This window comes from Drosophila nasuta, chromosome X, assembly GCF_023558535.2.
Source record: "Drosophila nasuta strain 15112-1781.00 chromosome X, ASM2355853v1, whole genome shotgun sequence".
Taxonomy (NCBI): domain Eukaryota; kingdom Metazoa; phylum Arthropoda; class Insecta; order Diptera; family Drosophilidae; genus Drosophila; species Drosophila nasuta.
Genome location: NC_083459.1, coordinates 19,118,634 through 19,142,733, shown reverse-complemented (window position 1 = coordinate 19,142,733; position 24,100 = coordinate 19,118,634). Strand labels below are relative to the sequence as shown.

Below are 24,100 nucleotides of genomic sequence, written 5' to 3'. Positions count from 1 at the left end.
TTTCTGTTCCCATTCTTGCTGTCATCCGCATGCCATCTCGCTCGCACGCCGCTTATCCGTTTCAGTTGCCCGCTCATGAATGGATTGCACTTAAGCCGGCCGCTAATATGCTTGGCAGGCAGCCGTTTACCGTTCACCGTTGCCTTCGTTCCTTGCTACCTGCTTGCCTTGCTTCTTCTTCTTCTTGTTGCTGTTCTCATTCGGTTTGTTGTTGTTGTTGTTGTCGCTTACATGCGGCGTATGCGTAATCGAGAAGCAGCCAAAAGCTGTTGCTTCCCTCATCATCCACCGTTGTTTGTGTGTGTTTTCTGCGACCTATGACGCAGCGCACATTGTTGATATCATCATTATGCTTACTACGACTGATGATGATGATGATGACGATGATGATGATGATGATGATGATAATAGCGCTTATGATTATTATTGCTATTATTATTGCTGCTGCTGTTGGTCCCTGTGTTGATTGAGTAACATATCCCCAAAAAAGTTAAGGCTATCCCGTCAATATGGACAGTAAATTAAAATACTTGATGAAGAATTTATTTTCTTTTAACGCGCATTTAATTTCCTTTCATGAAGAGAATGACTTCTAGAATATTTCGTTTGGAAACTATATTTCATATGAAATTCAGAGTGTTTTCTAGAATACTTCGAATAGAAGTTAAAATAGAAGACAAATATATAATTCACCATATTTAATATGCAATTTAGAAGAATCTTCTTATAGAATCTTTCGTTTGGAAACTATAAGAAACAGTTAAATAAATCTATTATGAACTTCAGATAATTACTATTAAAGTTCTGTCTAAAGAATTTATTTTCTTTTAAAGCGCATTTAATTTCCTTTTATGAATAGAGTGTCTTCTTCTGAAATCTTTCGTTTGGAAACTATATTTAATATGAAATTCAGAGTGTTTTCTAGAATAATTCGAATAAAAGTTAAAATATAAATGAAATGCATAGTTAACCTTACTTAATATGAAATTTAGATGATTAGTTCCGTATAAAGAATTTATTTTCTGAAATCTTTTGTTTGGAAACTATAAAAAACAGTTGAAATACAGAATTTTCGATATCTATTATGAAATTTAGATAATTACTATTAAAGTTCTGTATACAAAATTTATTTTCTTTTAACGCGCATTTAATTTCCTTTTATGAAGAGAATGACTTCTAGAATATTTCGTTTGGAAACTATATTTAATATGAAATTCAGAGTGTTTTCTAGAATACTTCGAATAGAAGTTAAAATAGAAGACAAATATATAATTCACCATATTTAATATGCAATTTAGAAGAATCTTCTTATAGAATCTTTCGTTTGGAAACTATAAGAAACAGTTAAATAAATCTATTATGAAATTCAGATGATTACTATTAAAGTTCTGTCTAAAGAATTTATTTTCTTTTAAAGCGCATTTAATTTCCTTTTATGAATAGAGTGTCTTCTTCTCGAATCTTTCGTTTGGAAACTATATTTGAAATTCAGAGTGTTTTCTAGAATACTTCGAATAGAAGTTAAAATAGAAGACAAATATATAATTCATCATATTTAATATGAAATTTAGATGATAAGTTCTGTATAAAGAATTTATTTTCTCTTTATGAAGAATCTTTCTAGAGTCTTTGGTTTGGAAACTATACAAAACAGTTAAATACACAATTTTCGATATCTATTATGAAATTCAGATGATTACTATGAAAGTTCTGTATAAAAAATTTAGTTTCTTTTATAGCGCAGTTAATTTCCCATTATGAAGCTTGACTTCTTCTAGAATCTTTTTGAATAGAAACTATAAAAAAACGTTAAATACTTAATCTACAATATTTAATATGAAATTCATCTATAATGTCTTAATTTTGATCTAGTTTAAGAAAGCCCACGCTTCTTAGAGCCAAAATTTAGAATAACATTGTTGTCATCAGCAATCTTTTGAATTTCTTAAGAAATTCGTTTCTTAATTTAAAATGATTTTAATGGGTTCTATCATTCTTCTATTTTGAACTACGTTTATAATAGTTCACTATTATTCACTTTAAATCGTGTTCAAAATTTCAATAAATCGGCTACAAATCAATTCAAATTAGAACTTCATAATTCAAAAAATGTATGATAAATTATGCTAAATCAATGCTATTATTGTTATTTATGTATAGTAAGTAGTTAAATTATTTCTATAAATAAATAGAATTCAAAATAAAGGGTTGATAAACAATGCCAATATTATTTTACTGCAATAGGAATTTAAATTCGATATTAAAGAAAATTCAAATTATTTCTTCAATAATTATGTTATCTTTATTTCTCATAATTATTTCTACAATAATTATGTTATCTTTATATCTCATGTGCTTTATTAAAAAAAATTTTGACTTTGCTATGATCGAAAATTTATGGAAAACGTAGTTCCATAATTTGAATTTTCTCCAAACAATAATTTCGCTCTAGATATCACTTATTACAGGGTATCAACTAATCAACATATGTAAAAATACAATAGCTGAAGAAATTTGTGAATCGTGCTCATCCCTTGTCACAAAGTTGGCTTTTCAATTTTGGCTTTTTAGGTTCACGTTTTGGGTAGCAAGAAGAAGAAGAAGAAGAAGAAGGTTCATCAGTTTTATTCCACTTCTTTTTCTCTTGTTTGTTTTTTTTTTTGGCAAGTTTTTGGGAAACGTATTGAAATTAAGGGTTGTCCCGTTGAACGCGGCATTGCGTTATTGTATTGTTATTCGAATACACTCATACACTCAAATACACTCACACACTCACATACTGACACACTCAAATACACTCATAGAGTCAGCTGTCAGCTGGTGTTTAGGGTTTTGCTCAGGCTTCTTTTGCATTTCTTTTCGATGGATGGCATTTGAAACTCGTTTTCTTCGCCTCGCTCACATTTTGCGACGTACTTTGAAAATGTCCTTGAGCGACAAACAGTTGTTGTTGTTGTTGTTGTCGTAGTTGTTGCTAGTTGCGCTTGTCTTGTGGCTCAGCCCCTAGGCCGACTTATAAATGTTGTTTTGTTTTTGTCTGCGACTCCGTGTTGTTTTTTTTTTTTTCATTTTTGCATTCTTGTTTTTGTTTTTAGTGCTTTGCGCTCTATGGGAAAACTGTTGGCAAACAAATTTGCATTTTGCCAGCCAAAACGCAAATCGCAAACGCAACACACACACTCTCTGAGTGGCCCCCGTCGATATATATATACATATACATATATACTCGAAGTCGAGTCGAGTCGAGTCGAGTCGAATCGAATCGAATCGCATCGACTCATAAATAAACATGCAGCCATTCAGATCCGACTCCGACATATCTGTGGCAATGCTGGAAATGCAATTAAACCGTTGCTGCTTGCAATTTTGTGCTGTTGTGTTTTCCTTTTTGTTTTGCCTCTCTCGCTTTTTAGCTGCGCAATTGCAATTGCACGGCAATGTCAGTTTATCCCCCCTCCCTCTGTCACCCCCACAACTACAGACATAAGTATGTCTCAGTCGAGAGTATAAAATCGTTAACTCTTTATAGGGGCATGTGGGCATATATTTAGATATTATCGGGAGTCGTTAAAGCCATTGGTAAGCTCCAAAGCTTGTGGCCTGCTCGCACTTCGATTTATCGAGAGAGAGATACACACGCTGGCTGCCGATATTGGCGATATTGAAAGCGTTATGAATAGTATTACAAGTACATTTTGTTAACCAGTTGCGAATACGCTGCTCAAAATGTGGATAGTTCATTTTTTCACTCTTTTTGTGAGTTAATTGAATCATCAAAGTTCTAAGAATTTCCAATTTCGAATTTTGAAGTATTTTTCAATATTTTGCAATTAAAATCATTTTTGGAATAAGAAATCTATACAAAATGTTCATTTGCAGTACAATATTTGCTCTTAATTAATAATATGATACCATTTTAAAGTATTTAAATTGATCAAACTTAGTCGCTTTCGTTCATCGCATTTCAATAAGGAATTGTGTTCGTTATTTCAATAAAAAAAATAATAATAAATTAAGAACCAAACATTCTGATAAGAATGTCAAATTCTAAAGAAATTAAATATTTCTTTAAGTTTTCTGATTTTTGGTAAATATTTTAAAACATGGGTAATTCCAGGACGGAATTTGTTTCGTTCGAGACTCTTTACAGTGAAAATAACATCAACTGAAACAATTTTAATCCCTCATGGAATTACCCATATTTATATAGGTCGATTATTTCAATTTTAGGGTATTTAAAATGACAATACTTAAAGTAACATTTACGACTCTTTTAAAAAATATTTTTTAATTATTTTTTAGGGTACTAAGAAATGAATTCAATATAAGTAACATTTTTTTAAGCATTGAATACTTGCTCTTATAAATATGTTCTGATTTTTAGGAAATTTTAGAGTATTTAAAATGACAATATTATTTAAATTTTAGGGTATTTCAAATTTCAATACTTAAAGTAACATTTACGACTCTTTTAAAAAATATTTTTTAAAATTATTTTTGAGGGTACTAAGAAATGAATTCAATTTAAGTAACAATTTTAAAGACAGTGAATATTTGCTCTTATCAATATTTTTTGATTTTTAGGAAATATTTCGAAATTTCAATACTTAAAGTAACATTTGCTGGTTTTCAGTAAACATTTCTAAATATTTTTAAGAGTACGAAGAAATGAGTTAAGAGTACTAAAAAAATTAATTCAATTTAAATAAAATTTTCAGACATTTGCTTTTATAAATATTTTCTGATTTTTAGTAAATATTTCTAAATATTTATATATATTGAATATTTAAGTTTTAGGGTATTTAAAGTGATATAAATTCTTTTTTTTTTATTAAAATAATAACGAAATGATATGTTACCTAACTGGGCAACTTAAGCAAATCAGAAATATTTACATTCGAGTGACATTTTTAATGAAATTAAATACTAAATTTGTGAATTTTTTTTTTGTATTTAACTTAAATGCATTAAGTTTTCTTATTTTTTTCAAAATGTGTCTCAGACTAAAATTTGCTCAATTGAAGCAACAATATACAGACATATTATCTATTTTTGAATATACACAAAAATATTTATGTTAGTTCTCATTGTTAATTAAATGATTTCAAACTGTTGCCACCAAATTAATTGTTTAGAATGCGTATGCAAAGTGAATGTGATTCGATGTGATTGGTTAAATACAAATAAACATCCATAGCAAGGACTAATTGAATAATAAACGTATTATTTGATCATATCTGGGCGAAAAATCGAATGAATATTTATTCACAGTTGAATAAATCATGCGCTCAGAGTTGAGTTCAGTATTCAATTCGAAGTCGAAGTCTCTCTTGAGAGACACTTGAATTGACACAAGTCGATGGCGGCATTTGTTAAACTGTGAATACTGTGAATATTTGACTGTTTTTTTTGGGTACTCGAATAACTCGAAGCTGTTGCAAGTGAATTATCATGGATTATGTGCGCACTTAACGCGTGAATACTCGCATGTGTATTCACTTGTGTTGTGAGTACTTGTGAATTCTTCGACTTAACATTCACTTGCCTCCCTATTTTCTTCTGTTTCGACTCCCACTCCTTTCTCTGCTGCCTTTCTCTTTCTTTCTTACGTTCTCTCGCTCTCGTTGAGTGTATCTTTCTCTCTCTCTCTCTCTCTTTGGCTGATGACAAATTTTCCACAATGGAATGCAAATCAACTCTCGCATTCTCCGGCTTCACATTTTGTTTAGCGCCTTCATCGCTCAACTCCGCCCACGTTCCCTCCCTTCTCCCTCCCCCCAACTATCGCCAACTGGGCAGACACGGCAACAACAGTTGCTGCTGTTGTTGCTGTTGTTGCTGTTGCCGATGGTGTGTGACCTTCGCATAGCAGCGCGTCGTCGCCAGCGTTGCTTATTATGAGCATTACACTGCGCGAATAACAAAGCGTTATAATTTCCTCTTAATCATTTCTCGCGATCGTCTTTAACACGTCAGGCAACTGTTAACATTACCTGTTGCTTATGCTAACATGCTAATGTTATGGAGTGTGCTGTTAAGTCTGTAACTGTTAACAAATGATTTCCTTGTTATCTTGTTGCTTATCCTAACATTTAAATGTTAAATTTGCAAACAGTTGTAGTTTTTATTCACTTTTAACTATCAAAATATATATATATATATATAGTTGCAAATGTTATCAAGTGTGCTGTTAAGTGTGTAACTGTTTACAAATAGTTTTGTAGCTTGTTTCGTTACAGACAACTGTTAAACTGTTGCGCTGTTAACATTACTTGTGGCTTTTCCTAACATTCAAATGTTAAATTTAAAAGCAGCTGTAACTTGTAAATGTATTTGCTTGCAATTCATTACAGACCTGTGTTGAATATTTATGCTGTTCAAATTATCTGTTACTTTTCCTAACATGCACATGTCCACAAGTGTGCTGTTAAGTGCGTAATCTACAAATCAGCCACAAAAATAATTGTAACTTGTTTCGTTACAGACAACTGTTAAACTGTTGCACTGTTAACAATGTTAAATTTACAAGCAGCGGTTAAATGTGTAACATTACATACCTCTGTTAAACTTTTATGTGATTAACATTACTTGTTTCTGTTACTACCCACTAAATGTCTATGTTGCTTATAAGCAGCTGTTAAGTGTTATGTAGCTTACATCTGTTAACTACTTGAAACTATGCAAATGTAAGAGATTCTAAATAGTTTCGCACTGTTTAGATTTTACACTTTATTTCTCGTAACATTCGTATATTTAGTTAATTTACTGTCAATGTGTTTACTACTAAATATATTTGATTTGCAAATAGTTTTAGCTTTCAATTACAGTTAACATTACAAAGAACTGTTAAGTTTTCTTGCTGTTAACATAAATTGTCGCTTTGCTAGCATTCAGCTGTATAGTTGACAGTCAGCTGTAACTGAAATAGCCAATCCGCTTAGAACACGTTTAGCTCTTTTGTGTATTTTATTATATTGTTTTTGTTTTCGTTTTTTTGGAGTGTATCGCATTGCGAGTGCTATCGAAGCAAGTCCACGCTTTATCGCATAGTTCCATATGTTAATTCGTTTACAGTCGGCGACGGCGACAGCGTCGTCGTCGCATTCGTCAAATGCTACTTTAGTCTATGAGCCACAATATAATGAACCACTCGCCGGCACTCGCTGCGAAACCGGAAGCCAGCGCAAAAGCAACAACAACATCGAAAAAATACCAGCAGCAACAACAACAACAACAAACAGAAACAGAAAAGAGTCGAACGGCGACCCAAACATGTTTTTCCGTCTCCTCGTTCGCCTCCCGCCTCCTGGCCTCGTAACCTCCTCTTCTTCTTCTTCTTCTTTGCCTCAGCCCATAGAAAGTCACTCGCTTTAAGTGAGCGGCCGCTTCTCAGCTCTCAGCTCTCAGCAGCGTTTGCTCGCTGCTATCTTCAAAAAAGCTGAAAACCAAAAAAAAAAAAAAAAATGGGGAAAAAATGTGAAGTGCTATTGAGAAATATCATCGTAAATTTCGCCAGCGCCTAATGTCTGGCTAAAATGCCACTTAGAAGTCGATATATGTGTGTACGGTGAAGTTGTCACACAGTGAACCATTAGCTGAAGCAATCGATGGGCAATGAGCAGGCAGCTTGTAACAAATATACTTGTTGCCTGTTGTGGGGAACTGAGACTATCCAGAATTTATCGATAGTAAAATATGATTTCGTATTGTCTATATCTTCTATATACACATATCAGTATGGCAGCGATATATTATCGATTACTGAGGGCAGCTTTTAACAAGTATATTTGTTGCGTGTTGTGTGGAAAACAATATAATCAATACTATCGAGAATTTATCGATAGTTAAATATGATTTCGTATTGCCTATATCTTCTAAGTACACATATCAGTATGGCAGCGATATATTATCGATTACTGAGGGAACAGAACAATCAACTTTAACAAGTATATTTGTTGCGTGTTGTGTGGAAAACAATATAATCAATACTATCGATAATTTATCGATAGTTAAATATGATTTCGTATTATAAATATCTTCTATATACACAGCGATATATTATCGATTACTGAAGGCACAACATTTTGTACAATTTTGAAATCGATAATACATTGATGTGTTATCGATCAATTCATTCTTTCACAAATTGTTAGAAATAAGCCCAAATAATCTTTTGTGTTTTATATCGATAAATTGATATGTCGATAATAAATCGATTTATTATGTTTCGATAACTTCGATGTGTTTTGAAAATTGCACAGAAATGTGTATACATGTTATCGATAAATAATCGACATGTTATCGCTACGCAACGATATATTTTAGATCAATTGAATGCTTAAAATTTGCACCAATGAGTTGCCTACCAATAATATGGTATCGATAATAAATCGATAATCCCGTGTAGCTCAAGTTTTCGAGTTTGTCGCTGCGTGGCTTGACTGTAGCGTTGAGTCGCGTTTATTACAAGTGTATAAAAACAAAATAAAACTACTGCACGTCAGTCAGTAAGTCAGCTGAAATGCTAATGAAGTTATTTCGAAGATACATTTACGCACACAAGATACAAGCTACAAGCCAGAGATACAGATACAGATACATTCGAAGTGGAAGCAGAAGCAGAAGCAACAGCAACGTCAGATTGACAGCCTAATTTGATTTATGCACAAATTGTCGTCACACTGCCAGACATGACGGCAACGGCGTCATTTTCAATTTGAAGTTTTATTTGTTGTTGTTGTTGCTGCTGCTGCTGCTTCCAAGTTGTAAAAGTATCTTATGGATTGATGCCTGTTGCCTGTCGTCTTGATTGCCTGCATGCGCTGCTCAGAGTTTGTTTATTGTTTAAATGCTTGCTTGGGGTTTATTTTGGATGCCTAGTCGAGTTCTCTAAGGGCTCAAGTGACGATAACAACAACAATAGCAACAACAACAATGGTAATAACAACTACACTTAACAGCTAGCAAAACAATCAACAAAACAACAATGTGATAATAACAATAATAACAACAACAACTACAGCTAAACAAAACAAAACCAAAAGCAAACTTAAAACGACAACGACGACAAAACGTGTGCAACAAACAGCAACAGCAACAACAACAACAACAGCGGCAACAACTACAATAACAACAACAACACAAAAACAAAAATTTGCCACGCCCAACAATGCACGAACATTTTACCATGTGGATTAACTTTGGATTGCCCTTTTTTAAATGTTTGTACTTGTTTTTTTTTGGTTTTTGCCAATTTCTTTTCTTTCATTTTATTATCATTATTTTCCTTATTTTTATTAATTATTAATAGTAATTTTCACATAGTTTTTCCTCGAGGTTTTTCCTCCAATTTTTGTATTTTGTTGCTTTTATGTTTATTAGTTTTGTTTTTACGCTTGTTCTTGGCGTTGTTGTTGTTGTTGTTTGTGTTGTTAATGTTGTTGTTGCTGCTGCTGTTTTTGGTGGCTCATAAAACACCTAAGCAAATACTTATGCCCCCAGCGCGAGTCATTAAAATCGCGTGTGGAATAACCTTGCGAATATTTCATAAAAATTCAACGACAAACTGAACCACAGCCAAAACATAAAGTCAACAACAGATTTAAAGTGCACAACTATTATGTATACATGACCATAAATAGTTACTATGTTATTGCCGCAATAATCTACGTGTGTGTGTGTGTGTGTGTGTGTGTGTGTGTGTGTGTGTGTGTGTGTGTGTGTGTTTATAGGGTGTTCCCCAAAATACGACTTTAGTTCAACGCAATTCGAATTGCAAATTCAGTTTTTCCCAAATAAGTGATGCAAATTTCTGCATAAGCTGCAAAAACAAGTTCAAACTTAAAATTCATGAAATACTATCGATAACATTTGCATGTATAGAAATTACTTTTCACTAACAGAATGAATATCCTCGGAGATTAGTTTAAAGAAATTTAATTTAAACTTGATGTAAAGCAGAAAACACGCTTGAAACTTAAAATACTATCGATCAAATTGAGATGGAGTGAATGAAAACTTTGCTAAAAATGGGATCCGTCAAATACAATCGATATGATTTAAGTGCGATGAAAAAACATTCCGCTCATAATAAACTTTAGTTGAACGGAACTCGAATTCCTTCCAAATTTATTTCATCTAATGAATGTTAACAATTTAGGTTAAGCGGCAGATAAATTGAAGCTATCGAATACTATCGATAACATTTAATAAAAGAACACGCTGCTGTTATCCTCAATGTGGAACTTTAGTTGATCGGAATTCGAATTCATTGCGAATTTGTCAGCTAAATAGTGTTAACATTTTTAAGTTAAGCTTCAGCTACGTTAAAGCTTTCTTTCCATTAAATACTATTGAATACTATCGATTACATTGAAGAAGAAACTTTACTATAGTTGAAAGGAACTCGAATTCCTTCCAAATTTATTTCATCTAATGAATGTTAACAATTAAAATTAAGCGGCAGTTAAGTTGAAGCTCTAAGCTCATCAAATATTATCGAATACTATCGATAACATTTAATAAAAGAACACGCTGCTATCATTATCCTCAAGTAGAACTTTTTGCAAATTTGTAGTCAGCTTAATAGTGTTAACTTTTTTAAGTTAATCTGTAGCTAAGTTAAAGCTTCCTTTCCTTTATATACTATTGAATACTATCGATTACATTGAAGAAGAAAGAAAGTACATTTTGGACCGTATCAAATGGAATTTGGAATTCAGTAAAATGTCAAGAATCTGTGAATCATAAATGCAAATGCAAAAAAATGGATCATCTGCGAAAAGTAACTGTACAATAAATGATCGATAATTTGTGATAACACGATCGATTACTTTGCATCAGTGGCAAAACCTTTTTTGTGTACAAGACAGAGAAAGAGGCTGAAAATAAATGTATGTCTGTGTGTCTGTGTGTGTGTGTTGCGTGCAAAATGCTAATTGGAATGTGTTAATTTGATTGGCAGGCAGTTGATTTTGAATTTGAGTGCTGCAGCTTTTTTTTTTTGTTTTTTCGTTTTGGCTTTTTAGTTCATGCGAGCCGGCGACACCTTTTATTTTGTATTTGTCTTTTTGTTTTCTTTGGTATTTATTTAATTTTTGTGAATTCGTGTTTTTGTTGCTGTTCTTTTTTTTTGTCGTTTGTTTTTTTAATTTTTGGCATAGTTCAGAGCACATTAAATAACTTAAAGCGACGGCAAAGCTAATGAATAAATATGAGCCATAAACGGGCAGCAATAATAAATACTAGCAACAAAACCAAGCGACAGCAGAAACTAAAAAAAAAAACAAAAAATGTTTAAAACCAAAATGGAAAAAAAGAGACAAAAGGCAATAAAAAAGCGCGCATCGAAATGGGCAACAATTTGGTTGTTGTTTTGTGTTTTGTGTTTATTGTTTTTGTCTTTTTGCATGCGGTTTTTACTTGGCCTAAAAGTCGCACACATACACACACATAGACACTCATACTCATACTCATACTCAATCGTTCAAATACTTTTAGCAGCTACAAAAATTATAAAACCAAAATCAAATCAAATTTTAAACAAACAAAAAAGTGAACAAAAAAAATCAAATCAAATAAAATTAAACAAAATTCGCGACTGCGAGCAACAAAAATCTCATTGACAGAGAGAGAGCAGGGAAAGAGAAAGAGTGGGAGTGTAGGCGTGTGATAGAAAGAGACAGAGAAGACGCGAGAGAGAGAGACGGCTGCTGTGTGAGTATTTTGGTCAACGTTTCAAATGTTTTGCTCGTCTTCTGTCTCTCTGTGTTCTTCTACTGATTGTTCTTGTTGTTGTTTCTTTCAATTTAACATAATCACGTTGTTGTTGTCTCGTTTTAAACTATATTCATTCACTCATTCATTCACTTATTCATTCACGCATTCATTCATTCATTGCTCCAACTGTTCGTCCTTTGTACTTACGCTCACACGCCCACAAGTCGCTTATTTCCTCATCATTTATCACCGCCGCATTCATTTGGCAAATTGTTTCTTTTTTTTCCTCTCGCTGCCTTCTCTTCTCATTTTTTCTTTTCTTTTTTTTTTTTTGGCAACAATTTTGCACCTGTCTTCGATTTGCAGCGCAATCATTTAATTTGCTGTCATGCAGGGGCAGGACGAAGGAGCACCTGAAGAGGAAACAGATTGCCACATTCATGTGGCATTAAAAGTGCCCTTTGAGTGCAACTTTTCAAAAACATAATTGCTGTATAATATGTATTGAATCAACATTCAATTGCTGTTATAAAACCAAACTGCTTTTTAATTATGCTTGACAAATTTCTTATCTTAACTCTACAATCGAATGCACTCATTAACTAATTACTCAATTTTCCCATTCAATGTTTTGTGTCTGTCAATCTACTTATTGAACTTTTGACTTTAATAGACGAATAATTTCTTTTAAATACACACATTTATTTAATGATCTTTTCGTTCTTCGATTTCACAAACTTTTCAGTACTCATTTCTGTTGTAACAAAGTATCAATCAATAATTTAAGCTTCATTCTAAGATGTTGTTCGATTTGCGATTAAATGAATATTCAAATCTGAAATTCTTCTTGATTATTTTTGTGATGAAATATAACGCTCTTATCAATAATTTTGAATGAGCTGATGTTATAGCAAGATTCTTAGGCAAACTTCTCTTTCATTTTTTTAAAAGTGAATTTCATTGAATCTTAGCAAAATTTGCTGCTACACAAAAAATGTGAGTTTATAGCAAATTTAATGTAATAGATTAAATATCAATAAATATAGCAATAAAATGTATTATGTATGAATATTTATTGGTACATATAAAAAATTAAATACTATATATTGAGCATACTAAATTGGCTAAAGAATTTCATAAAAGAAACTATAATTTTGTTTAATAAAATTAAAGTGTTTACTTTGCTTGGAACTTTAACGAATTATGTCAAGCTTAATGCTTAATTTATTTGATTTTTATCTTATTTAATATGGGATTAAGTACTAGGAGTAGAAGATTAGTTCCAATATATAGTAAGCATAAACTTTTAGGTACTATCTTATCTCTGAAACAAAGTATAGAATACAAACCCATATTTATTGTGAAGTTGTTACAAAAATGATGAGCAAAATTAGCAGATTAATTCGCTTTGCATTTGGCATTATCAAACGCATTGCTTGTATGACATTTGTTGCTGCTGCTGTTGTTGTTGTTGGTGTTGTTGATGTGCCACTTGTACTTAAGTCATTCACATTTTTGTATTTTTGGGGCAAGTGAATAATGAAGCGAGACACGCCCCTTCTACCACTTTTGTTTTGTTTTCCTTTCTTGCAATCGCAGCTGTCTGATGATGTTGCTGTTGCTCTTGTTGTTGCTGTTGTTGTTGCTGTTGTTGTTGCTGTGGCTGTTGCTGCTGATATATTTGGCTCTGGGCAATGCCCGCCCGATCCTCGCACATGTTTCAGCCGGCACAGCTGACTCCGACTCTTGTCTTCGACTCTGACTGCGACTGCGACTCTCGACTGTTTGTGGCTTGTGGCAGGTGCCACAACACAGAGAGAAGACAACAACACAAAAAAAGGAAAAACCGCAAAACTAAAGCAGACGACGCCGTTCACCTTTTGTACCTGTTACCTGTTGACCGACGAAGCGTTGCGGCCCGCTTGCAATTTAATTGAATTTTATTTCAGTTTCTCGAGCGGCATTTGGGCAACGCCTCGATTGCTGCTTGTGCCCCATGCTGTTGCTGTTGCTGCTGCCACAGAGTCTTATCTCTTGGGCAATTTCAATATCATTTTATGCGGCGGTTCTTCGTTCTGTCTTCTCATTCTCCTTTTGTATTTTTTTTTTGCTGCTGCTGCTTCCTTCGTTTTCAGCTGTTAATTCAAAGTAAATTATGTATTTTGCATAATTACAATATTTGACTTTTACTGTTGACTGCACGCCAACGACCACAGAGTCCGAAAGAGAGAGAGAGAGGAGAGGGAGATGAGGACTCATCTGGTGGCAAGGTGAAGTGCGAGAGCTCTGCCTGCTGTTGCCACTTTTCACTGCGCGGTGGTAGAAAGAAGTTTTTCCTTTTGTTTTTTCTGCCTTTTTTCTTGTTGACTGCGGCTTCCGTTCATTTATCTTCTTTATGAATTGCGCTGAATGTTGTTCGTATTGTTGTTTCTGTATTAGTGCCTAATTTGCTTAAGAAATTCGCAATGCCAACTGCTGTTAATACCTACTTAAAAGTGCCTTCCAACAATACAATGCGAATTTAAATGTGAATAGCATTGCAAATGGGAATGGGAATGGGAATGAGTTCAGTTTAGCAAAACTGGCTTAAAGGATTATTTGCTGTTAATTGTATTTATCGCAAAATATGCTTGAAAAAGGGCGCTCAACTTAGTTGAATTGTTTTAGGTTTCTTACTTTATTTAAACAGCCTCAATTGAGAAAGCAGCTGAGGTTGAAGCTTTGACAATTATTCCAAAATTATAGATAAATTTAGTAAACGTTGATGTTACTATAATTTAGTTAGGAAAATTTGAATTTAGTAAATAAATGATTCAATTATTGTCTCATGCCAATAAAGAAATGTTTATTAAAGAAGAAGAAGTTCATAAAGGAAACACAAAATGTAGTGAGCGAAATAAATATATGTATTCATTACATTAGTTAAATATATGTACACTAAAAACAAATTAACTATGCGAAATACTTATGCAATAAATTAGACGCAGAAGTTTTGACAAGAAATACAAAATAAAGAAATACTTATTCAATAAATTAGTTAAATAAAAATTAGAAAACTACAAATTTATTTAGCAAAAATATGTAATGATTTTTATAATAAAATTTTCAATATAATTATCGATGGCAAAGAAAATTGTTTGCTACGTTTTTCAAACCAAATTGTGTTATCAATTAAATGATAGTAGTTAGCGGAATACAAATATTTATTCAATAAATTAGTTAAATACTAGAAGGAACTACAAATTTAGTTAGCAAAAATATGAAATGATTTTTATAATCAAATTTTTAATATAATTATCGAAGGCAAACAAAATTGTGCTATCAATTAGTTGATCGTAGTTAGCGGAAAACAAATATTTATTCAATTAATTAGTTAAATACTAAGCAAATATATGTAATTAATTTTGAATGCAACATAATTTCCATATAATTGCCGATGACAAAGCAAATTGTTTGCTGTTTTTTTTCAAACCATTTCTATGATTTCTTATCGAGTAGTTGATCAGATAAATGCAACAACAATTGAGACTTGCATTCAGTCGGAAATGAAAAGAGTTTTCTTCATTTTTAGTTTTTGTTTTTTTTTTTTTATCACAAAATTATATTCGAATCGTTTTCGGGCAGAGAGAGAGAGAGAGAGGAATCTTTTATCCCATTGATTGTCGGCTTTCGGTTGTTGTGCTCATAATTTGTTGTTGCTGTGGGCCACTCAAACGGGATGAGTATTCGATTTTCGTGTTGCCCGAAATGTAATTGGAGTTGCTTGCAGTCGCAATCGAAGACGAAGACGAAGTCGATGGCGACCCCCTTTTTACCTTTCACCCAACCGATCGATACATGCTATAAATTCCATTGGCTTGTCCATGTTTTTTTTTCTGTTGTGAAAGGAGAAAGTTGTGGCTGGCTGGCTGGCTGTTGTAGTTGTTGTTGTTGTTGGGCTGCCACACGCTGATGCCACACGCTGCAGGAATGCAGTGCGGATGCAACCAGAGATGGCGGCGACTTTCACACGCTCAAGTTGCAGTTGCCAAGTTGCCAAGTTGCAGCGTTGCCCATTGATGCAACAGGTGCGTGGGATTAGGCAGCAACATGTGCAAAAGGGCGAGGGGCGTGCACCTGGGTGGAGGAGGCGTGTCACGTTGTTGTTGCGTGCATTTAATTGTGCGTAATTATTTACTTTGGTTGTTATGCCAACACAACGTCGGGCCCTTTATTTTTGCCGTCGTCTCATCACAACTCTTAATTGCCACAGCCACCGAAGTCGCCTCCTCCACCTCCGCCTCCGTTGTCGTCGCCACCGTCGCCGCCTGCTAATTGCCTCATGGTCACCCCGATCCGCATCCAGTTTTCAGCGGTCTAATCCCCCCATCCCCATCCCCATCCCCAGAAGGTGTCTTTACGTGTCGTCGTCGTTGTTGTTTGCTTTCAGTTTGCATTTTTTTTACTCTTGTTGTTATGCAGTGTTGTTCTCACGTGATTCATAATCGGCCCATTAGCGATAACTAACTAGGCACATTAGAATCAAGCAAGCACATCTTTACAAAATGCTACAGAGTGTTTTCGCAGCAATTATTAACACTCAACTGCAATTTAATTATGTAGCTCGATCTGGGTGAATTATTGGAGTAACCGAGAATATGGCTAAGGAGATTATTATTATTTTTATTCATTATTAAATTATTTTTGTTAAATGCATTGTGGAAAACGTTTTTAGTTATATTATTGATAGGCACGCATTGTGCCTTAATAGAAATATCGTTCAAATAAAATGTTATATAGTCAACTATAAATATCAAATCGATTTTAAACTTAAATTTTTGGAAAAAGAAATCTTTTACTATTGAGAACGATAAAAATGAAAAATTCATTTTATATTAAACTTTGATTTATATAGTTGACTACATTTGTAATGCTTAAATTTTTGGAAAATGAAATCATTTACTGCTATGAAATTATATGAAAATTAAGTACATTTTAATGCTATACAAATTTTATTTGAAACAATGATTTAAAAAGTTGAATTTTAAGTGATATTAGAAAAACGAAAGTGTCTAGAAAACTTAGCTCAATGATTTACCATGAAAGTTAAATTTAAAGTGATTTAAAAATTGATAAAATTCACTTCTGAAATCGACAAAAAATATAGTTCAAGGATTTAGAAATTAAACAACATATGTTTAATAATACAACTTTGAACAAAGTTTCATAGTATTCACTAGATTTTAAAAAAGTGATGTTGGCTAGAAATTATTTTAATAATAATAATCTTTGAAAACTATTTGATAACTTTCTTAATATAATGTTAAATGTTGTTAAGAGTTAATAATTTAGAGCTCAGTAAGAAAGAAAAGATTAAAAGAGAAGAATATATTTAAATTAAATTTGATTTAAATTTGAATTCTTCACTTTATGTTGGCTCATCCAATCACATTTATTATGAAACGTTGCGCAACACTGGCATTTGCATTGGCAAACCTTTTAATAGCCAAGAATCGATTATATGCAAAATAGCGTATGGTGAATAAAATAGACTTCAATTAAATTAAAATCGTGCGCTGAAATCATTTGCCATAATGTTGCCACTCAATTTGATTAAATACAAAAAGAAGGGATAAAACTTCAACGATTATACATACGACTAGTTGTCAACGCACAACATCAAGTATACCACACGTAGTACTCTTTCACTTCTGCTCTGCTGGCTATTTCTCTTTCCTACGCACACACACAGAGACACACACACACAAACATACTTAGAAGTCTGTTCGCATTGTAGGTCAAGTGCAAGCTCTGACAAATTGTTTGTCTATATGCGTCTTATACAATTTTGTTGCATTTGACAGGCGCCGACATTAAATAATAACACCTGACAGCAACACTCAGCAACAACCCAACAACCCAACAGCCCAACAGCAACCCACCACAGAGGACAAGCTCACCCTATCCACCATCACCACCACCACCAAAATGTTCTCTCCTTGTCTGTTACAGTTATTCTACTCTCTCTCTCTCTCTCTCACACACTTTCCCATTCTCTGCCCTTTGACTGAGCTTGGCGAACTAAGTAAATGCGCTTCGAAACGTCAAAAGCTTTTCTGTCTATAAAACACACGCTGATGACAGAACGTCATCATTAGCATCAACAGCAGAGCCAGCCAGCCAGCATCATTGTCATTTCGAATGTCATCGGTTCAGTGACGTCAGAGCAAAGAGAGTGGAGAGCGGAGATTCAGAGAGAAAGCGAGAGAGTAAGGAATTGTGAGCGTACGTTTTTGTTGCTGTCATCATTGCACTCACTTCTTCTTCTTCCTATTCTGCTTGTTGTTGTTGTTGCTGGCTTCTTTCGTCTGCGCTTGTCTACGTGCTGCTAGGCATGCCATTGCACAGTGTCTCGACATTCTATTGAAATGCAGTCATTGGCAGAACATAGAACACACCAAGCTTATCTACAACAGTTAAGATATCCAAGTAATTTATTCGCAAATGTTTGATAATAGTACTTGGAATAATTATTACGCACTTTGCAAACAATTATGAAATCTGCATACCCAACAAATTATCGCATTTATCAATTATAAATGAAATAAAACAGTGCCAACTTTTTTTTTTATTTATATTGGTCACTCACAAGTTGGTTTAACTTTGTTTTAAATGTTGACAAATTATAAAGGAAATGTGCTATTATTGGAATATTTAATGCTGAACTCGACAGTTTATAAAATGCGAACGAAATCAACAATAAAAAAAGAAACTAGTTGATTGCAAACTATTGCTGATAAACATTATAAATAAGTGTACTTTCAAAATTGACATAAACTTTGCTGAATAAGTGAAATTTTGAAAAGCACTCTTGAGAAACTACGCTGAATATAAATTATAAATACATTTTTTTATATGCGCGTTAAAATTTAGCACTTGTAAATGTAGAACGAAATACAACAAAATAACATAGTTGATTGAAAACTATTGCTGATAAATAATGTTGTTAAAAAGGGGACGCCAATAAAATGTTGTTGAATTTTTTGTTATGCTGATAAACAAGGTTCTTTTTTTTGTTACTACATTTACATATTTAGCTTACTTGCTTCAATTTAAAAAAGCTTGACATTTTATACATAAGCGCACACATATGTATATTTTTTTCTGTTTTGGTTTTAAAAAATTTGAAAAATCGAACAGCAAAAGAAAGATACTTGGAGGCATATTTTAAATTGATCAGTTTTAAAATTGATATAAATTTGCTGAATTTGTCTAACTAAAAAAAAAGCATGCTAATTAAAATAAAATTCGAATTCTAAAATACAAAAATATTGTTGTGTTTAATGACGTAAATGATCCACTGTTCGATGTGCGTTTGGCGTCAATGTTCACACGCTTCAACACAGACACGTTGTTGTTTCTTTTTGTTGTTTTTGTTTTGTGGAGGAGTTCTGCCCCCACTCTCTGCTTGTGCGTTTTTTGACTTCTCGATTTTTCCATGCAGAGAGCAACAGCAAGTGAGCGAACGAAAGAGAAAGAGAGTGAGAGAGAACAGTGAGTTGGTTGAGCTGAAAAGTCGACAGCTGTTTGTTGCTGTTGGACGAGTGCGAAGCCAGTCAATGGCACAAATACATACATACACACACGCACACATCTATGCACTCGTGTACGTATGTATGTATGTACGTAGATGTGTTTATGCAGGAGGGGACTTGCATTACAGTTGCTCTCCCCCTCCATCACTGTAGCGCCACCTGTCGGCAAGTGGTTTTCCGATATGCTTTCCATGTATTTGCCAAACCTTTGACCGACACTCTGTCGCCCCCTTTTGTTCCCTTGCTGTTTGTGCTCCATGTCTTTTGTGCAGCGGCAGCAACAGCATCGAGAGCATTCTTTCCTTTTTGTGAGCTGATCAAATATTTGACAACCAGGTGACTTTTACACTCGTTTACCAGTTGCGGAAAATTCATTTTGCCAATGTTGACAAAGACGTTGACGGGAGTGGGGAAGGTGCGACGGGAGGGTTTTGTATATACAACATAGCACACACATACACAACAACAAACACTTTAACAAAAGGTCAACAGCAAAAATTCGCGAGAGAAACGGGCTTTAAAAACGCTACAAAACCACATTGAAAACCGCGCGCGAAACGCGCGTGAAACGCGTTACGACAACAAACAAACAACAAACAACCAACAAAAAAAACAAAAAAAAAAACTCGAAACGAAAATGAAAATATTTTACAAGCATGTTGCAACTTTTACGAGCGGCTCTCGTCGTCTGTGTGTGTGTGTGCAAGTGTGTGTTAGTGTGTGTGTGACATCTCAACTTATCGAAGAAAATTGTTTACTTTGCAGCAAATGGAAGAAATGAAATGAAATGAGAAACATGCTATAATCAAATTGAAAATGAAAGAGTGTAAAAAACATAATAATATACTAAAAAAGAGTTGCCTTAACAATGAAACTTCCCTGTTGACATAATCTAAAAAAAAAAAAAAAAAAAAAAAACAAACAAACATATATACAACAAATATACACACTTATATACAAGGAATATATACACATAACATAAGCAATAACATTATATATGTATATACATATAAAAAAAACTATATTTTTAATACAACATTAAAGTAAGAGAACCAAAAAAACAAAAGAAAAGAAACAAAAAAAAAAACACATACACGCGATGCGCCTAAAAGAAACCACAAAAAAGACGACGTCGCTGCCGACGCTGCTGTCGGGTGAATTGCTGAAAACGCTGCGCCACTCGCCGCCAACAATTACACAGCAGCAACACCAGCAGCAGCAGCAGCAGCAACAATATCTGCAGCAGCGTTGCTCAAGTGTTGGCAGCACCAGCAGCAGCGGCACCTGCGAAACGGAACGTTCAACATTATCCGCCTCATCATTATTATCATCATCGTCCTCATCATCATCATCATCATCCTCCTCATCGTCATCGTCGTTATCGCCGCTGGCTGCAATGCCCACATTGCCGGCGAACATGGATGAGGCAGCTGCTGCTGAGGCGCTGGCGGCAAACATTGCCGAGTCGTTTACATTCTTGCAACAACATGCGGCGCATCATTTTCGCGACATTCTGTATGCGGCCCACATGCTTGGACGAGGTAAACCACGAGCGGGTGGCGAGGGCAGAGGGGAGAGCTTTTTTTGGGGGGTTGCCTCGCGCAGGGTTTGATAGGCTGAGATTGTTGCACGACCAGCTGCTTGCTGCGGCTCGCTCAACTGGTTTTTTTTTCGGTGTCTTACATACATTTTTTTGTATTTTATTTTTTGGCCAACCAACCAACCAACCAACTTTCACTTTATGCTTCGTTGCCGCATTTCACTTGGCACAAGCAACCACAAAAATGAAAAAAAACCTGAAATTTACTGAAGAAGTTGCAAGCACAATATTAATCATTTATCCTTTTTGTGATTTGTCTAATTGCAGGCTATTATCAGCCGGCGGGTCCGCTGATCTCGCCGCATGTTATTGCGCCACCGCCGCCACCGCCAGCAGGTTCAGCCGCCGCAGCAGCCGCGGCAGCAGCAGCAGCAGCAGCGGCCGCAGCAGCCGCAGCAGCAGCGCAACAACAACAGCAACAGCAGCAGCCAATTAAGAAGCTAGCTGAAGACGCTGCCACAGACGTCGCAGCAGCAGCCAGTGCTGAAGTTGATCCAGCCACAGCGGCAGCAGCAGCAGCAGCGGCAGCACAACAGCAACATCAGCAACAGCAGCAGCAGCAGCAGCAACAAGCTTATTCCGGTGCCAGCGCTGTGGCTGCAGCTGCAGCAGCTGCGGCAGCCGCACATCCGGGCGTGCCGTATCCACGCTCGATGCACGCAGCACAGATGCACTATTCGACAGCGTATCCGCCCAACTATTATACACCGTATCCGGGCGAGGTCATGTGCTATTCGCCGCCCGCCTATCAGCCCTATTTCTCCAGCAAGGTGTATCAGAGCGGACCGCCGCCGCCACAAGGCCATCCGGCTGCCCATCCGCCGCCGCCGCCACCGCCGGGCGCCTATCGTCGCTATCCCTACTATCAGCACGCTGCGCCACCGCCCGGCCATCCGCCGCCACCCGATCTCTACGATCAACAGCCGCCGCCACAGCAGCAGCAACAACAGCCGCCATCATCGCAGCAGCAACCAGGCAGCGGTGTGCCAACGCAACAGCAATCGCAGCAGCAGCAACCCGTTTCGGTTGCAGCCGCCGCGGCAGCCGCTGCCGCCGCAGCAGCAGCAGCAGCCGCAGCTGGGGCAACATCAGCGCCAGCGGGCACACAATTGGTGCCAGCGCATCAGCCACAGCCCCAGCATCTGGAGCATTATCCCGGACCGCCCAGCTACTACGCCGGCTACAGTCCGGGGGGCGGCAGTGCCGCCGGTCAGTGCTACACGCGAGGACTGCAGGGTCCTTATATGGGTAAGCAAAAGTATGGTTCTTACTCCCCCAGTCGGATCCATGTCTCATGCACACACTAGCCAGTAAATGTTTTAAGTTGATAAGTTGACAATCTGGTATATTTTTTATCCTATGTTACAATATATTTTGAGATTGGTAGGATATTGATATACTAAATATAGACCTTGGTATATTTTAGGTATTATTTAGGTGGATTAATTTGTTATGGTATATTATGAATGTATTAGTATATCGATATACCAAATACAGCTATTGGTACATTTTAGTATTTTGTAGGAATATTAATTTACCCTTATATGGGTAAGCAAAAGTATGGTTCTTACTCCCCCAGTCGGATCCATGTCTCACACTCACACTAGTCAGTTAATGTTTTAAGTTGACAATTTGACAATCTGGTTTATTTTTTATCCTATGGTATATTTTGAGATTGGTAGTATATTGATATACTAAATATAGACTTTGGTATATTTTAGGTATTATTTAGGTGGATTAATTTGGTATGGTATGTAATGTAGTATATCGATATACCAAATGTAGCTATTTGTACATTTTAGTATTTTACAGTGCAGTATGTATTATATATCGATATACCAAATAATGACATTCGTATAATTTAATATATTCGGGTACATTGATATGGTATGGTATATTATGAATGTAGTAGTAAATTGAGTAGTACATCGATATACCAAATATAGCTATTGGTACATTTTAGAATTTTGTGGGAATATTAATTTACCTTTATATGGGTAAGCAAAAGTATGGTTCTTACTCCCCCAGTCGGATCCATGTCTCATGCACACACTAGCCAGTAAATGTTTTAAGTTGTAAAGTTGACAATCTGGTGTATTTTGTATCCTATGGTATATTTTGAGATTGATAGGTAGTATATTGATATACTAAATATAGACTTTGGTATATTTTAGGTATATTAATTTGTTACAGTATATTTTAAATTGTCGTAGTGTATCCAAATACCAAATATGTATAGCTATTGGTACATTTTAGTATTTTGCAGGAATATTAATTGACAGTACAGTATATCGATATACCAAATAATGACATTTTTAGGTACATTGATATGCTGTGGTATATTTTGAATATATAATTTAGTATTTTTAGAACGATTAATTTGGGATGGTATATTTTTAATGTAGTACAAAATAATGACATTCGTATAATTTAATATTTTTTAGGTACATTGATATGCTGTGGTATATTTTGAATGTGGTAGTTTATCAATATACCAAATTATGCCTTTGGTATAATTTAGTATTTTTAGAAAGATTAATTTGGCATGCTATATTTTGAATGTAGTAGTATATGGTATATAATATATAGATATACCAAATAAATCTTTAGTATATTTTAGTATTCTTTAGGTAGATTTGCTGCGGTATATTTAAAATATAGTAGTTTATTGATATACCAAATATAGCCTTTTGTATATTGAATTATTTTTAAGGAATATTAATTTGACATTGTATATTTTGAATGTATTAGTATATCCATATACCAAATATAGTCATTTTTATATGCTAGTAAATTTTTTGGTATATTTAAAAAAATACCACGCTGTTTCGCTTTTATTGAAACTCCACTATAGCTTTTATTTGAAGCAATTAGGCATTGTAATTTGTAATTTTGTTGCAACTGAAGTAAATTTCCAAATATTAACAAACCATTTTTTTTGATATTGCAAATATTGACTGGTAATACTACAATGAACTTATCTTAGCGCCACATTTGTGCTTTATTTATTTGTTTGTGTGTGTGTGTTTATTCTATGCACTGAGTTGTTGATAGCAAGTTTCATAAACTTTATTATTTGCCAGCGATAAGCATTTGAATAAGTGAGCACTTCAGTTGAATAGAGACATCGATTGACGAGTAATTTCGAACATATTAAAAATATTTCACTTAAACGTTGATTGTTCACAAATATGCAGATTTGGTAATT

The 24,100-nt window shown here is 34.7% G+C and overlaps 1 protein-coding gene across 5 annotated transcripts in view; it reads left to right on the top strand.

The window, feature by feature from the left end:
• LOC132797115 (AF4/FMR2 family member lilli) overlaps positions 1 to 24,100 on the top strand; it is a 70,280-nt gene that overhangs the window by 39,724 nt on the left and 6,456 nt on the right. For 2 of the 5 annotated variants that reach the window (XM_060808633.1, XM_060808631.1), the window contains exons 2-3: positions 20,058 to 20,833; positions 21,160 to 22,140. In XM_060808633.1, coding sequence (XP_060664616.1) covers positions 20,392 to 20,833; positions 21,160 to 22,140 — 1,423 coding nt within the window. In that variant the 5' untranslated portion in view covers positions 20,058 to 20,391. Of the gene's footprint in view, positions 1 to 8,979; positions 9,222 to 19,716; positions 20,834 to 21,159; positions 22,141 to 24,100 lie in introns of those variants that run through there. The other 3 variants (XM_060808635.1, XM_060808632.1, XM_060808630.1) reach the window with 3 other exon arrangements.